Genomic DNA, 17,336 nt, shown 5'->3' on the forward strand with positions numbered 1-17,336 from the left:
TTCTCCACAGTGCATCTGCCACCAGCTGGCAAGTCCTTTGCCACAGGAGGAGGACTCGGCCCGACCTACCTCCGCTCTTGGCAAGCCTGCTTGCTCCGTCCACTGCCACCAAATTTAACCATGTCCTTGCAGGCTTTACATTTCCCACACTCAGGCTGCTGACACACCTAAAAAATGGTATTAAAAAGGCAAATCAGGGCCGGGCACAGTGGCTCATGCCTGTAATCCCAGCATTTCAGAAGGCCAAGGCAGGCAGATCACTTAAGGTCAGGAATTCCAGACCAGCCTGGCCAACGTGGTGAAACCCCGTCTCTACTAAAAATACAAAGATTAGCCAGGCATGGTAGGGTGTGCCTGTAATCACAGCTACTTGGGAGGCTGAGGCAGGAGAATTGCTTGAACCTGGGAGGTGGAGATTGCAGCGAGCCAAGATCACACCACTGCATTCCAATCTGGACAAGAGTGAAACTCCATCTCTTTTTTTTTTTTTTTCTTTTTGAGACGGAGTCTCACTCTGTCGCCCAGGCTGGAGTGCAGTGGCCGGATCTCAGCTCACTGCAAGCTCCACCTCCCGGGTCTACGCCATTCTCCTGCCTCAGCCTCCCGAGTAGCTGGGACTACAGGTGCCTGCCACCTCGCCCGGCTAGTTTTTCGTATTTTTTTAGTAGAGACGGGGTTTCACTGTGTTAGCCAGGTTGGTCTCCATCTCCTGACCTCGTGATCTGCCCGTCTCGGCCTCCCAAAGTGCTGGGATTACAGGCTTGAGCTACCGTGCCCGGCCGAAACTCCATCTCAAAGAAAAAAAAAAAGGGGAAATCATACAGCCCTTAGTAACAATGAGACAAATGATGAATTAAGACTTTTAGGTCTCAAAAAATTTAAAAAATAAACAAAAAAGGTGAATCGTGGCCGGGCACGGTGGCTCATGCCTGTAATCCCAGCACTTTGGGAGGCCAAGGTGGGCAGATCATGAGGTCAGGAGATTGAGACCATCCTGGCTAACATGGTGAAACCCCGTCTCTACTAAAAATACAAAAAAAAATTAGCTGGGCGTGGTGGCGGGCGCCTGTAGTCCCAGCTACTAGGGAGGCTGAGGCCAGAGAATGGCATGAACCCAGGAGGCAGAGCTTGCAGTGAGCCGAGGTCACACCACTGCACTCCAGCCTGGGCGACTGGGCAAGATTCCATCTCAAAAAAAAAAAAGGTGAATCACAAGCCCTTAGTGACAATCAAACAAACAGTGAATTAAGACTTTTAGGCTGCCGGGCGCGGTGGCTCAAGCCTGTAATCCCAGCACTTTGGGAGGCCGAGATGGGCGGATCACGAGGTCAGGAGATCGAGACCATGCTGGCTAATACGGTGAAACCCCGTCTCTACTAAAAAATACAAAAAATCAGCCGGGCGAGGTGGCGGGCGCCTGTGGTCCCAGCTACTCGGGAGGCTGAGGCGGGAGAATGGCGTGAACCCAGGAGGCGGAGCTTGCAGTGAGCTGAGATCCGGCCACTGCACTCCAGCCTGGGCGACAGAGCGAGACTCCGTCTCAAAAAAAAAAAAAAAAAAAAGACTTTTAGGCTAGGCATGGTGGCTCATGCCTGAACCGGTATATTGGGAGGCTGAAGCATATGTAGATGGATCACTTGAGTCCAAGAGTTCAAGACCAGCCTGGGCAACATATTAAGACCCCCATCTCTACAAAAAATTAAAAATTCACCAGGCGTGGTGACAAATTCCTGCAGTCCCAGCAATTCAGGATGCTAAGGAGGGAGGACTGCTTAAGTTCAGGCATTTAAGACCAGCCTAGGCAACATGGCAAAATCCCATCTACAATATGTTTTTTTTTTTTTAATTAGCTGGGCATGGTGGCATATACCTGTGGTCCCAGCTACTTGGGAGGCTAAGGTGGGAGGATCACTTGAGCCCAGGAGGTTGAGAATGTAGTGAGCTGCAGCCATGCCACTGCACTCCAGACTGGGTGACAGAGCAAGACCCATCTCAACAACAACAATAACAAACAAGAAGACTTTTAAAAATGTGCCTGTTTGGCCAGGTGCAGTGCCTCATGCCTCTAATCCCGGCAGTTTGGGAGGCTGAGACAGGAGGACCACTTGAAGCCAGGAGTTTGAGACCAGACAAGGCAACACAGCAGGACCCTGTCTCTACAAAAAAAAAAAAAAAAAAAAAAAAAAAAAAAATAAAGAATCAACCTTATTAGAAGTACGGTAAGTGAGAGAAAAAGTTCCCTTCCCATTCTCCAGATGGGTAAAGGTTAAGAAGCCATAGAGGTGGTGTGAGGAAACAAGAATGCACACTACTCAAATAAGTTGATAGAACCATTTTGGAGCGCAATCTTCTAGATCAAACTTAAGAATACACACCCACAGCCTGGCAACGCTATTTCTAAGCAGATACACTTGCAAGAAGCTTTGCTCAAGGATGCTGCCTTATATTTATAATACTGAAGAGGTGCCTATCATTGAGAAGTTAGGATGTTCATTTAATGAAATACTACAGAATATTTAAAATGAAATTACTAGATCTACCTGTATCAACATATAACAGTTGCATAAATAAAAACAAAAGATTTTAGGGCTAGGCACAGCAGCTCACACCTGTAATCCCAGCACTTTGGGAGGCCAAGGTGGGCAGATCACTTGAGGTCAGAAATTCAAGACAAGCATGGCCAACATGGTGCAACCCCGTTTCTACTAAAAATACAAAAAAATTAGCTGGGTATGGTGGCAGGTGCCTATAATCCCAGCCACTCGGGAGGCTGAGGCAGGAGAACTGCTTCAACCCGGGAGGCAGAGATTATGGTGAGCTGAGATCGTGCCACTGAACTCTAGCCTGGGTGACAGAGCGAGACTGTCTCAAAAAAATTAAAATTTTTTTTTAGAAATTATAAAACATTGGACACACGTGTGTTAACCAAGAAAAATAAAATAAAACCAAAGTAACAATGGTGACGACATGCAGGCTCCTGTTAAGGGATGCCAGTGGGGATCAAAGACAAAGCCCTGAAGCCAGTGTTTATCCAAAAGAAAGTCAGGTAATAGGTATCAAAATATACCTGGTCTTTGGGTCATAGAACGAGGAGGTTGGTTCCTCCTGAGTGAAGTAAACATATATTTTCAAAACCCACAGAAAGGAAGGCCTCCTAAGGGCCTCAAATCTAAGTTGGACAAAGTGCCCACTTAGATGTGAATACTCCCTTAGCACTCCAACGGGGGCCTCCAGACAGTGAGATGCAGGCAGAGCAGAGTCACCCAGAAGCCAGGTTCGTCAGTTAAGGACTGTGGCATTATCAGCAAAGCACCCAAGCACGCCTCTGTGGATATCTGTCCTATTGATGTTCAATGAAGCATGCAGGGTCCTCCTAGAACACTAACTAATTTCTGTCTCAGGGGTCACATTTGAGCAGCCAGAGTCTTAAGCCATAGAGAGAAAGATGGAGCAGTCCTCAGATCAGGCCAGAAGCTGGGCCACCTCAGGGGAGTGGGAGCCCCTACAGGCGAGGTTACCTCGCACACGCCACATCGCCGGCGCTTAAAGGCGTTCTCCTTGTCTTCTCTGTCATCCTTTTCAATTTGCTCTGCGAAGAAAGTGTCGAAGATCTGGTAGACCAACTTGGTGGTGGTGGCTTTCGTGGGTCCCCTGTCCTTCTCCCTGGTAGAATGCCTGATGGCCTGCCGCCTCGCCTGGGCTCGCCTACGGGAGAGGGTCCAGCATCTCAGAGGACTGGCACAGAGGATGTGCACCATGCTCTAACCTCCTCAGTCTCCAGTCTTCACTCTCGTCTCCACCACATCCTTACCTCTGTCCCAGCGTGACCCCGGCCAGCTTGATCAGGTCCCGCATGCAGGGCGTCAGGAAGATGGGCTGCTCGTCACTGTCCCCGGCCTCGTCATAACTCTCCACCTGCTCCACCACAAACTGCGCGTGTCGCAGGAGGGAGTCCTCCGTGAAGCGGTTCAAGTTGAGGCCAGAAGGAGGAACTGTGGTCTTGAAAGAGAACAGGTTTCTCTCATGCTTAAGCCAAACTGGCCTAAATTCAACTGAAGAACAATGTCTGCTGGTTCTGAAGGCAAGTTTCCGGTGGGAATCCCAGATGCTGAGGCCCCTCGATCTCTTACCTCGATCTTGTTGATCAGGTCCTCGTAGGTCGAGTCGGAATTGCTCTGCAGGAACTCCACCACAATCTTGCTGATGTAGATCTTCTCCTGCATCAGCCCAAATATGGGCGCATACTCCGGGCTGGGATCCATCAGAATGTATTCGGCAAACGCTGGGGTGAACAGAGCAGGTGTGAAAAAGGGGTTGGAATCTGATGGCACCTACGGTGGCCACAGGGCAGGGAGGAGTCTAGCAAACTCACCCAACAGTCTAAAAGTCATCCTGTACCCAAATGTCAGAAACACAGGGCACAACACATCATAGCTGGCTTGTTCTGAAGAAGCCTGTCTGAGTCAGCCAGAGAGCGAAGACTAGCTGAGTAGGCCTTCATTGAGCTCATCTCTGGTTTTTGGAATTCAGTCTGGGTTTGGGTTGCAAGAATAAGACCTGCTTTTTTTTTTTTTTGTGGAGGAGGATGGAGTCTTGCTCCATCGCCCAGGCTGGAGTGCAGTGGCATGATCTCGGCTCACTGCAACCTCTGCCTCCTGGGTTCACGTGATTCTCCTGCCATAGCCTCCCACGTAGCTGGGATTACAGGTGTGCACCATCACACGTGGCTATTGTTTGCGTTTTTGGTAGATGGGGTTTCACCATGTTGGCCAGGCTCAGCGAATTCCTGGCCTCAAGTGATCCCCCGACCTCGGCCTCCCAAAGTGCTGGGATTACAGGTGTGAGCCACCACATCCGGCCAAGACCTGCTCTTACAACTGGAGAGTCAGTTCCAGAGCCGGTCATAACTAACACAACAGGCTACCCCAACTGAACCTGCTAAGCTTCCCACAGTCACATGGCCTTCTGCAAGCCTGCTGAGAATTCCCACCAGAGCCCCACCAGCCCCCAGGAAGGAGAACATGAAGGCCCCCTTTCAGACCCCCGGCCAGCCTTTGATGGGCCACACACTTACAGGTGCTGAAGCCGATGAGGGCCTTTTCACCTCCGTCAAAGCCAGTGATCCACCATTCATTTATGGGGCCAAGATTTTTGCCATTAACACCACCTAGAGCAGAAAAAGGAAATGGACTAAGGGCTCTGACTCATATCTCAAACCCAGGAGGGCTAAGAGGTGCTCCAAGCGCCCAGCTCAGCAGACATCCCATCAGCCAGGTCGGGTGCTCCTCAGTCACCACAGTGACTTGGCCTACAGCTGTTCCCAACACAAAATCTCATGCCCTAACTTTAAGAGGCAGCAGCTCCAGTTGAATATTGCTTTATAAGTATATTTCTATTTATACGTATATACAAGTATGTGTGCGTATGTATATATATAAATATATGTGTATACATGTGTATATGTATATGTGTATATATACATATATATACACACACATATTTATAATTTTTTAAATAGAAGCAGGCTCTTGCTATGTTGCCCAGGCTGGCCTCAAACTCCTGAGCTCAGGTGATCCTCTGGCCTCAGACCCCCAAAGTGCTAGGATTATAGATGTGAACCACCCTGCCTGGCTGTTTTTAAAGTGTGCCCCAAACAATCCTGGACTCCTCCTCACCTTCAAGAGATGGGTCATCATCATAGATTGGTTTTGCTGAACCAGAAAAGAAGAGTTCGATATTCTTCTCGATGAGGCCGGTGTCGATGGGACACAGGTGGCCATGTTTACAGTACACGCTGGACAGGAAACAAAGCATACGCTTACCAGCTAAGCCATGAAGGTGGGTCTTGGTGCAGACTTCAGATCAGGCACGAAGCAATGAGACAATGTACAAGTCCAACACTCTTTTTTTGTTTTTGAAACAGTCTTGCTCTGTCCCCTAGGCTGGAGTGCAATGGCGTGATCTCGGCTCACTGCAACCTATCCGCCTCCCGGGTTCAAGTAATTCTCCTGCCTCAGTCTCCCGAGTAGCTGGGATTACAGGCCTGCACCACCATGCCGAGCTAATTTTTGTATTTTTAGTAGGGACGGTGTTTCACTACATTGGCCAGGCTAGTCTTGAACTCCCGACCTCCAGTGATCTACCTGCCTCGGCCTCCCAAAATGCTGGGATTACAGACTGAGCCACCACGCCCAGCCCCAACATTCATTTTTTTGGTTGCGGGAACACTAAATTAAGACAGTGTTCTAACACCCGGAGTGTCTACCTTATTCTCCCACCTAAGCATCAAGAGTATGTGTGTCTGCAAGAGCAACACCAAAAGATCAGTCAGACTTACAGTGTGGGAAATACCGGTTTCTAAAACAGTTTCCACTATGCAGTGTAGCCACCATATCTATTCAGCTGTAGAACATTTCCGTCACTCAAATGTTAATAAAGCCTCATTCCCATCAAGTAGCAGTCACTCTCCAGTCTCCTCCCAACCGGCCCTTAGCCCCCGCAACCACCTGCTTTCTATATCTATGAATTCACCTATTCAAATACCTCATATGGTTAATTTTATATTACACGAGTCAGACCTCAATTTAAAAAAGTAATAAAGCAGGTTATAGAACAGTGTGAAAAGGGATGTGGGAGAGAAGGACTTCTGCCTCCTTTTGGGCATAAATCTCAAACACAGGGAGGGCACCCGTGACCCCACTGTCCAGATGCCCCTTGACATTTGGGAGCAGGTTCCTTATTGAAGACAGAGAGGCAAGATGTCAAACTTAAGGAAAAAGACATGAACTGGGGGTTCTGCTTATGAACCTGCTCATCTAGGCACAAGGATCACCCTTCCCCGGCCAGAGGTGCTGGGCTATCCTCAGAGCCCCCATATGGAGCCTGCACAGGTCTCTGGAGAGCACCCCTCCACCACACTCACCAGGCTTAGTGCCTTGAAAACCAGAAATGCTCAAACAAAAAACTGAACACCTCCTGCGGAGCTCCCCTACCGCGTGCCAGGCATGGCAGACAGAATAGGTGGCAGCCCTGCCCTCAGGATGTAAGGCCCAGAAGAAGAGACAGATAGATGAAGACAGCATGGATCAAGGGAGATCAAGGGAGGGCCTACAGAAGAGGGGGTCCCGCTCCCCGCTGCACAGGTGAGCTGGAGGCTCTCTCCATGGGGAGACATGGGAGAGAAGTTCTAAGTCCTAGGCAGTGGCAGGACCCACTGATTCGCAGGCCAGACCCCACCCATGAGTGGCTTCTATCCGCCACTTTCAGGCCAAGTACAGCAGCATGGAGAGTCCCTAAATAACCCAGGCAGCCCAGCTCCAGTGGACAGAAGGCATGCGACTCCTGTAAAGTGTCCTCCAGGCCACCATCCCACGCTCCAGGAACAAATCTATGATAGATCTCAATTCAGGGAGGAAGCTGAGACATCAGGACTCTGGCAGCCCCAGCCCCAGGCTCCCCTGAGCCTTTGTCCTGATGAAGGCCAGAGTGAGGCCCTGGGGCATGGTAGCCAGCTCTGCCCACCACAGCACACCTCACTCACACCAGCAGGCAGAGGTGTGTGGCCCTGCTTTGGGCAAGGCCTGGGGGGCTAGCAGTTGCTGGTGGGTGCAACAGCATCTTGGTCTGGATCGGGATCCCATAGAAGGAGAGGGAGGGGAACAACCATCAGCCAAGCACAGGGAGCATGTGGGTGCCCTCCCAGTGGGCGCAGGAACCGTGCCTGTGGGTGTTTCCAACAGGGGTCCCCAAGGCACTTCCCCCTCCTCTTCACAGAGAGGGAAAACACCACCCAGGCCTAAAAGGAGGCAGGGCTGTTCCTGGAGCTGAGGCATTTCCCACGAAGAACAAGGTGAAGCCCTGTAGGGTGATTGCACCCGCAGGGAGAGGGAGCAAAATGGGGCTGGGGATGCCTGAGAGCATGGGCCCTCTGCCCACTCAAGAGCTGACGTAAGCCTCGGTGAAGGTAGAGGCCGGACGCCAGGCACGTTCCCTCAGAGGACACGAGAGTCAATGCTGAGGTCTGCAAGGCCCTGTGTGGCCCAGCCCCAACCCACCACCACATCAGGCTCGCCATTCACCTTCCACAGCTGGCACAGGCCCCTCCGAGCCCTGGTAATCACGCCCCCTTCTACCTAGGGTGCCCCACCCTGGCCATCCCCTTGGCCTCTTCTCTCGCAAGGTCTTTACTGAAATCATTGCCTCTCGCATCTTCACAGACCTTCCTCCTCACACTCTTTCTCTCTACATGCAACCAGGCTTTTTAAAAATCTGTCATGGCTGTGACTACCCGACAGGTATCACCCATTTTTGGCTCCGTGAAGGCAGGATCTGAGCAGCTACATCGACACCCAGATCACTGGTACCTAGCAGAGCAGGCCTTCATCTAAGCGTGTGACTCTCAGGATGTAGGCAGAATGGAGGAGCAATATGTGCAGTGTAAAAACCCAAAACCCAAACCAAAAATCAGCAAAGCTCTACTGTCCCTTCACCGGTTTTCCATGGTGGCTCTTTGAGATGGAATCTTGCTCTGTCGCCCAGGCTGGAGTGCAGTGGCACCATCTCAGCTCACTGCAACCTCTGCCTCCAGAGTTCAAGAAATTCTCCTGCCTAAGCCTCTCGAGTAGTTGGGATTACAGTCGCGTACCACCACACCCGGCTACTTTTTGTATTTTCAGTAGGTTTCGCCATGTTGGCCAGGCTGGTCTCAAACTCCTGACCTGAAGTGATCTGCTCACCTCGGCCTCCCAAAATGCTAGGATTACAGGCATGAGCCACCGCGCCCAGCCCTCCAGGTGGCTCTTATCCACGAAGTGTTAGCTTAAGACATGTTGCAGGTCAGGCCCTAAAAACCATAATCTTGAGCCTGTAGACGCCTCTGGGGAAGCGCCTCCTTCCACGAAACACACACACACACACAAAAGTACACTTACCTGAAGCAAGTCAGTTTGTGCTGGGGAAGCGCCTCATAGCTCTCAAAGCCAGACTCGTTGGCATCAAAGATGGACAGCTTCTCATTTGTCAGCATCTGTGGCTCATCCACCTGAAGGACACAGGGCCGGTGAGCAGAGGGACGAGGGACGAGCAGAGGAAGGCTGGGAAGAGAGCTGCACGTACCGCGTCTGGTGGGTGCTGCCCATATTTGAGGTCGGGGTCGTCCAGGTACTGCCCGCACTGAATGCACTTGGGAGGGTGGGTCTGTGGGAGCAAGAACACAGATGATGGCGCTCAGAGAGCCGCTCCCAGCCGCCTCATGAGCACCGCCACCAGCTTCATTCCCAGCAGACATTTACCTTGGAGTTCACGACTGTTTTGGCGCGAGCCATTTTTTTCTCCGTTCTGGGGGGAAAAGCACAGCATCGTTTAATTGTTTCAGAAAATATCAAAATTGCCCCTGTGAGGTTTCTGCCTGAGGCGCCTGTGGCACATGGAGGCACCGGTTGCGGCAGTGAGGCCCAGGCGCGAGGTCACAGTGGCTCTTCACCGCAGGGGCGTCCTGCCTGACGCATCTTGGTCCTATGTTCACCAACCCAATCCAAAATGAGCCTAAGGTTGCTCCCCAAGGTTGCTCTGGCAATTACTAAAACCTTTCCCTTTTGTTCTAGAACCATCATTTTAACATTAGCATCTGCTTTGGATAATGCCAAGAATAAATTCTTACAGTTCTTTGGGGGTCGTTTTCCGTCTCTTCTCCTCCTACACAGGGAAAACAAAAGAGGATTAAAGGGTAAGAGTGTTTCACACCCAGATAGTGCTTCGGTGTTAAGAACTTTGTATAAGTGATTATCATAAAACAGAAGGGGGAGGGAGGGAATGAGAGGGCCAGCAGGTGAGTTCTGATTCACTCTACCATCTAAAGTCATATAATCAAAAATCTAGGCCGGGTGCGGTGGCTCAAGCCTGTAATCCCAGCACTTTGGGAGGCTGAGACGGGCGGATCACAAGGTCAGGAGATCGAGACCATCCAGGCTAACACGGTGAAACCCCATTTCTACTAAAAAATACAAAAAACTAGCCAGGCGAGGTGGCGGGCGTCTGTAGTCCCAGCTACTCGGGAGGCTGAGGCAGGAGAATGGCATAAACCTGGGAGGCAGAGCTTGCAGTGAGCTGAGATCCGGCCACTGCACTCCAGCCTGAGCGACAGAGCGAGACTCCGTCTCAAAAAAAAAAAAAAAAAAAATCTTATAGCCAGGCCCGGTACAGTGGCTAATGCCTGTAATCCCAGCACTTTGGGAGGCCAAGGCACACAGATCACTGGAGGTCAGGAGTTCCAGACTAGCCTGGCCAAAGCGGCGAAATCATTTCTCTACTAAAAATACTAAGATTGACCGGGCGCGGTGGCTCAAGCCTGTAATCCCAGCACTTTGGGAGGCCGAGACGGGCGGATCACGAGGTCAGGAGATCAAGACCATCCTGGCTAACACGGTGAAACCCCGTCTCTACTAAAAAATACAAAAAACTAGCCGGGCGAGGTGGCGGGCGCCTGTAGTCCCAGCTACTCGGGAGGCTGAGGCAGGAGAATGGCGTAAACCCGGGAGGCGGAGCTTGTAGTGAGCCAAGATCCGGCCACTGCACTCCAGCCTGAGTGACAGAGACTCCGTCTCAAAAAAAAAAAAAAAGAAAAAAAAAATACTAAGATTAAGCCAGGCGGGCACTTGTAATTCCAGATACTCAGGAGGCTGAGGCAGAAGAATTGCTTGAACCCGGGACATAGAGGTTGCAGTGAGCAGAGATCACGCCAGTGCACTCCAGCCTGGGCGACAGTGAGAGTTCATCTCAAAATAAATGAATAAATAAATCTCATAACCAAAAACTTCCTGAAAAGATTCAGAGGGGAAGCCAATTTTTTAAAACCTGAGCTTTCCTGTATAAGTGACACCTCAAGGTAAACAAATAACTGGCCAGGCACAGGACCAGGCACGGTGGCTCACGCCTGTAATCCCAGCACTTTGGGAGGCCAAGGCAGATGGATCACGAGGTCAAGAGATTGAGACCATCCTGGCCAAGATGGTGAAACCCCGTCTCTACTAAAATTACAAAAATTAGCTGGGTGTGGTGGCGAGTGCCTGTAGTCCCAGCTACTCGGGCGGCTGAGGCAAGAGAATTGCTTGAACCAGGGTGACGGAGGTTGCAGTGAGCCGAGATCGCACCACTGCACTCCAGTCTGGTGACAGAGCGAGACTCTGTCTCAATAAATAAATAAATAAATAACTGGCCAGGCACAGTGGCCCATGCCTGTAATCCTAGCACTTTAAGTAGCCCAGGTGGGAGGACTGCTTGAGCCCAGGAGCTCAAGACCAGCCTGGGCAACACAGTAAAACCCTGTCTCCACAAAAAGAGAAAGTTAGCTGGGTGTAGTGGCATCGCCTATAGTCCCAGCTACCTTGAAGGCCCAGGTGGGAGGATTGCTTCAGCCCAGGAGTCCGAGGCTATGGTAGCTATAACTGTACCACTGCACTCTAGCCTCGACAACAGAATGAGACCCTGTCTCAAAAATAAATACTAAAATGTAAAGGTAAGCAAACAATTGATGAGGGGGTATACAGACTGAGTCATGTCCCCTACAAAATTCATACATTAAGACTAACCTGCTATGTGACTGTATTTGGATATAGAATCTTTAAGGAGACAATTATGGTTAAAAGAGGTAATAAAGGTGGGGCCTCACCCAATAAGACCAATGTCCTTGTATTTTTTGTTGTTGTTTTTGAGAAGGAGTCTTGCTGTGTCCCCAGCCTGGAGTGCAATGGCATGATCTTGGCTCACTGCAACCTCTGCCTCCTGGGTTCAAGCGATTCTCCTGCCTCAGCTTTCCAAGTAGCTGAGAGATTACAGGCCCCTACCACCACAACTGACTAACTTTTGTATTTTTAGTAGAGATGGGGTTTCACCATGTTGTCCAGGCTGGTTTCAAACTCCTGACTTCAGGTGATGCGCCTGCCTTGGCCTCCCAAAGTGCTGGGAAGACAGGCGTGAGCCACTGTACCCAGCCCTTTTTTTTTTTTTTTGAGACAGTCTTGCTCTGTTGTCCAGGCAGGAGTACAGTGGCACAATCTCAGCTCACAGCAACCTCCACCTCCTGGGTGCAAGCAATTCTCGTGCCTTCCAAGCAGCTGGGACTACAGGCATATGCCACTGCACCCAGCTAATTTTGCTGTGTCCCTAGCCTACAGTGCAATGGTGAGATCTCGCTTACTGCAACCTCCACCTCCCGTGCTCAAGTGATTCTCCTGTCTCAGCCTCCCGAGTAGCTGGGACTATGGGTGCGCACCACAGCCTGCTAATTTTTCTATTTTTAGTAGAGACAGGGTTTCACCATATTGGTCAGGCTGGTCTTGAACTCCTGATTCACCTGCCTCAGCCTCTTAAAGTGCTGGGATTACAGGCGTGAGCCACCACGCCCAGTCTTCTTTTTTCCCAAGACCAGTCTGGGCAACATGGCGAAATCCCGTCTTGAAAAAAAAAAAAAAAGAAAGAAAAGTGAGACCTTTACCTTTTCATCCTCGTCTTTTTCATCAGAAATCTGTGGATTTGCTTTTTCAGGTTCTTTTTCTTCAGGCCTCCGTTTGGCAGCTCTGCAGGGTGAACAGATACATAGCAAGTAGCAGCTTAGGAATACCACATCGCCAACTCGCACGGAAAATGACAAACTAATGCCTCCCCAGGGGAAAGCAAGATACCCGTGGGAGCTTTACAGTTACACTGCCAGCTTGTCATCCTGAGACGAGGCCTTCAGAGGCCCCAGGGACCCCACACATGTCTACATCACCACAGGTTTCTAGAACAGGCTTGCTTTCTTTATTTTTTTGAGACAGTTTTACTCTTGTTGTCCAGGCTGGAGAGTAGTGGCGCGATCTTGGCTCACCGCAACCTCCACCTCCTGGCTTCTAACAATTCTGCCTCAGCCTCCTGAGTAGCTGGGATTATAGGCACCTGCCAGTACAGCCAGCTAATTTTTGTATTTTTGGTAGAGATGGGTTTCCACCATATTGGCCAGGCTGGCCTCAAACTCCTGACCTCACGTGATTCACCCACCTCAGCCTCCCAAAGTGCCGGGATTACTGGTGCAAGCCACCGCACCTGGCCTAGAACAGGTTTTCTCCTGGTTCAGAAAACACAAAAGCACAAGCATTTTAAACACTTACAGATCTTTGGGTTGACTTCTGTGCTTCTTCTCATCCTGAGAGAAAAACAGGGGGGAGGTAGAGAGAGAAAGAGGGGAAAAAATTAGTTTCTGAGCCAGAGTGAGATAAAATGCAAACACCAAAGTTACAGGTTAGGGATCCTCACTGTGGAGCTGGAAGACAGGCAGGCCTGGGCAGATCTACCTGGTAGACACAAGGCTTCACTTTCCCTCCCTTAATTCCCCACCTGAAACTAACAAGAGGGCACTAAACAACCTCCTACACCAGGGCTTCGCAAACTGTTTTTGTCAGAGCCAGAGGATCAGTATTTTCAGCTTTGCTGACCACGTGGTCTGTGTCAGGATGATCATCTCTGCCATGGTAGCACAAAAGCACCCACAGGCAAAATGTAAATGAAAAAGTATGGCTCTGCTCCAATAAAACTTTATTTACAGGCTGTGTGCAGTGGCATGTGCCTGTAAGTCCAGCACTTTGGGAGGCTAAGGCAGGAGGTTGCTTGAGGCCAGGAATTCGAGGCCAGCCTGGGTAACACAGTGAGACCCTGTCTCTACAAAAATCTCTCTCTCTCTCTCTCTCGAGAAACGAGAGAGAGAGAGAGAGAGAGAGAGAGAGAGAGAGAGAGAGAGATGGAGTTTCACTCTTGTTGCCCAGGCTCACTCATCTATCTACCTACCTACCTACCTACCTACCTACCTACCTATCTGAGAGACAGTTGCACTCTTGTTGCCTATCTATCTATCTATCTATCTATCTATCTATCTATCTACCTAAGAGAGGCAGAGTTTCACTCCTGTTGCCTATCTATCTATCTATCTATCTATCTATCTATCTATCTATCTGAGAGAGAGACAGAGTTTCATTCTTGTTGCCCAGGCTAGAGTGCAATGGTGTGATCTTGGCTCACTGCAACCTCTGCCTCTCGGGTTCAAACGATTCTCCTGCCTCAGTCTCCCTAGTAGCTGGGATTATAGGCATGCACCACCATACCCAGCTAATTTTGTATTTTTAGTAGAGGCGGGGTTTCACCATATAGTCAGACTGATTTCGAACTCCTGACCTCAGGTGATCCGCCCACCTCAGCCTCCCAAAATGCTGGGATTATAGGTGTGAGCCACCACGGCTGGCCTACAAAAAATAAATTTAAAAAGTAGTGCATGCCTATAGTGCCAGCTACTTGGGAGGCTGAGGTGGGAGGATCACTTGAGCCCAGGAGACTACAGTGAGCTATGATAGCACCACTGCACTCCTGCACTCTAGCCTGGGAAACAGAACAAGGTCCTGTCTCAAAAAAACAGGCCAGGTGTGGTGCCTCACACATGTAATCCCAGCACCTTTGGAGGCTGAGGCACGTGGATTGTTTGAGGTCAGGAGTTAGAGACCAGCCTGGCCAACATGGTAAATCCCCATCTCTACTAAAAATATAAAAATTAGCCAGGCATGGTAGCACATGCCTGTAATCCCAGTCACTCAAGAGGTTGAGACAGGAGAATCACTTAAACCTAGGAGGTGGAAGTTGCAGTGAGTCAACCAGTGCATGACAGCGGGAGACTGTCTTTAAAAAAAAAAAAAAAGAACGAACCAAACAGACTGAACACAATGGTTCGTGCCTGTAATCCTACCACTCTGCCACTTTGGGAGACTGAGGTAGGTAGAGAGCTTGAGTCCAGGAGTTTGACTGAGACCAGCCTAGGCAACATGGCAAAACCTTATCTCTACAAACACTTTATTATTATTTTTTTTTTTGAGACGGAGTCTTGCTCTGTCCCCCAGGCTGGAGTGCAGTGGCGCGATCTCGGCTCACTGCAAGCTCCGCCTCCCGGGTTTACGCCATTCTCCTGCCTCAGCCTCCTGAGTAGCTGGGACTACAGGCGCCCGCCACCTCGCCCGGCTAGTTTTTTGTATTTTTAGTAGAGACGGGGTTTCACCGTGTTAGCCAGGATGGTCTCGATCTCCTGACCTTGTGATCCGCCCGCCTCGGCCTCCCAAAGTGCTGGGATTACAGGCTTGAGCCACCGCGCCCGGCTCTACAAACACTTTAAAAAAAAATTAGCTGGACATGGTGGTGCCTGCCTATAGTCCCAGCTACTTGGGAGGCTGAGGTGGAAAGATCACCTGAGCCTGGGAGGTCGAGGCTGCAGTGAACTGTGATGGCACCATTGCACTCCAGCCTAGGTGACAGAGCAAGACCCTGTCTCTCGGGATAGGGGACAGTGGTGCTTAGAGCTTTGGGAGGCAGAGACGGCACCTCCTGTGCAAGGGGCCCCCTGGGGTGAAGCAGCCCACAATCCTTGTTCTCTGGGCACTGCTTTTATTATTATTACTATATATATTTTTTTGAGAGTCTCACACTCTGTTGCCCAGGCTGGACTCCAGCGGCATAATCTTGGCTCACTGCAACCTCTGCCATCTGGGTTCAAGTGATTCTCATACCTCAGCCTCCCAAGTAGCTGGGATTATAGGCATGTACCATAAAGCCGACCTAATTTTTGTATTTTTAGGTGACATGGGGTTTCACCCTGTTGGCCAGGCTGGTCTTAAACTCCTGACCTCAAGTGATCCACCCACCTCAGCCTCCCAAAGTGCTGGAATTACAGTAGTGAGCCACCGTGCGCAGCCCTCACATCCTTTTCTACCATGAGGCAAAAGTGTTGGCGGTGTGAGCTCAGGCCCCTGCCAGTTTCCAATAGAGGGCAGGGAGTAATGTGACTACTCCAGGGATCCCAGGCATGTGCTGACAGTAAGGTGCCCAACATTTGGACAGAAGAGGTGAGGGACAGGAGGCAATACCAAAGGCTCTCCCGCTACAGGGTGAGGACGGAAGCCTATCGGCGACCAGGTCAGAAGTGAGGGTGCTCGTCACCCAGCAAGCCCGTGACTTTGGGCTCCACTCTCTAGATCGCAACAGGCAGAAACCCAGAGACTCTCTTGGGGTCTTCGGCGTCTCTTAGATAGGGACTCGCTGTCCCACACCGATGACCTAGCTCCCTTCCCTGGAGTTCATGCAGGAGGGCCTGCAGGCAACCTGGCCATCCTGTACTTTGACAGAGGCCCAGCAGTGCTCCACATGATGGTTTAGGGTTTAAACATATGCACTTGGCTGAATTAGACTGCGGAGGCTGGCAGGGGGAGAGCTAGACTCAGAAGAACGTAGGAGGCTGGGAAAGAAATCGAGGTGTGGCTGACATGTGTGTCGGAGCTGACTGTGTATCAAGGCTTCTCAGCAGTGAGGCCTCAGGAGAGGATGCTTCACGCACATCTCAGCTCAGGTGCACACAGACCCTCTCTAGTGTGAAAGACAGAGGACAACTGAGTGTTCACTAGGCATTGGGCACAGGCATCCAGCCACAAATCCCGGCCCCCAAGAGGAGGAAAAGGTGACCTTCCCAGAGTCTGGATGACCCCGTGGAGCCTGGGTGGATAGGACTGGACTTGAACCCAGATCCCCACCCTGCACTCTCCCGCCCAAGCAAACAGGAGTAGAAGAACAAGGGGGAGGTCAGAAACAAAGATCCCGCCTTTACTTTCTCATCTCCGTCTTCGTCCTCGTCAGCGTGCACACCTGCCCTGGCTTCTCTGTCCGGCTCCTCCTTCAGTTTCTGTTTGGGTGTTCTATCACAGAAGACAACACACACATAGGCTGGTCAGCTCGGCAGGGGGCGCCCTGCACCAGGGCCAACAGCTCCTAAGGGTTGACACAAGCTCCCCAGGTTCAGAGGACAGGCTGCCTCTCCAGTTTTCACTGCAGGAAGCCCAGAGGGCATTTACTACTTCAGGACTCAAGGTCTTCAGGAACACCATCAATACCCCATCTGAACGTTGGTCAGAGATGCCAGTGGTTTAATACAAAAAGTAGACAAAGGGACGCCATGATTTCTGTGGCCTGATGGGAATCCAGACTGCAGTAGAGGAAGACCCGTGTCTGGCCTGCCCGGGCTGAGGAGAGCTGCGCTGATGTGCGATCTGCGTCAGTCAGTGACCGTGGACGGCTGACTGCACACAGGGGTCTGAGTCTTCACCTACCTCTCTGCCAGGGCCCTGACGCTGAGGTGGGGTATTCTGCCCATCTCTGGATTCAGGCTCACTCTCAACATTTGCTTCAGCTAATTGTTTTTTCTTTTTCTTTTTTTCTTGAGGCAGAGTCTCGCTCTGTCACCCAGGCTGGAGTGCAGTGATGTGATCTCGGTTCACTGCAAC

General features: G+C 50.7%; 1 protein-coding gene across 3 annotated transcripts in view; it reads right to left on the reverse strand.

The window, feature by feature from the left end:
• Nucleotides 1-17,336, reverse strand: part of DNMT1 (DNA methyltransferase 1) — a 69,612-nt gene that overhangs the window by 18,633 nt on the left and 33,643 nt on the right. For all 3 annotated transcript variants that reach the window (XM_025369220.1, XM_025369219.1, XM_025369221.1), the window contains 13 exons: nucleotides 16,664-16,751; nucleotides 13,143-13,177; nucleotides 12,491-12,572; nucleotides 9,659-9,693; nucleotides 9,291-9,336; nucleotides 9,115-9,195; nucleotides 8,931-9,040; nucleotides 5,676-5,794; nucleotides 5,075-5,167; nucleotides 4,131-4,282; nucleotides 3,812-3,999; nucleotides 3,519-3,705; nucleotides 70-167 (listed from right to left, as the gene is read on the reverse strand). In XM_025369220.1, the coding sequence (XP_025225005.1) occupies nucleotides 70-167; nucleotides 3,519-3,705; nucleotides 3,812-3,999; nucleotides 4,131-4,282; nucleotides 5,075-5,167; nucleotides 5,676-5,794; nucleotides 8,931-9,040; nucleotides 9,115-9,195; nucleotides 9,291-9,336; nucleotides 9,659-9,693; nucleotides 12,491-12,572; nucleotides 13,143-13,177; nucleotides 16,664-16,751 (1,314 nt within the window). The remainder of the gene's footprint in view (nucleotides 1-69; nucleotides 168-3,518; nucleotides 3,706-3,811; nucleotides 4,000-4,130; nucleotides 4,283-5,074; nucleotides 5,168-5,675; nucleotides 5,795-8,930; nucleotides 9,041-9,114; nucleotides 9,196-9,290; nucleotides 9,337-9,658; nucleotides 9,694-12,490; nucleotides 12,573-13,142; nucleotides 13,178-16,663; nucleotides 16,752-17,336) is intronic.

This window comes from Theropithecus gelada, chromosome 19, assembly GCF_003255815.1.
Source record: "Theropithecus gelada isolate Dixy chromosome 19, Tgel_1.0, whole genome shotgun sequence".
Classification (NCBI taxonomy): Eukaryota; Metazoa; Chordata; class Mammalia; order Primates; family Cercopithecidae; genus Theropithecus; species Theropithecus gelada.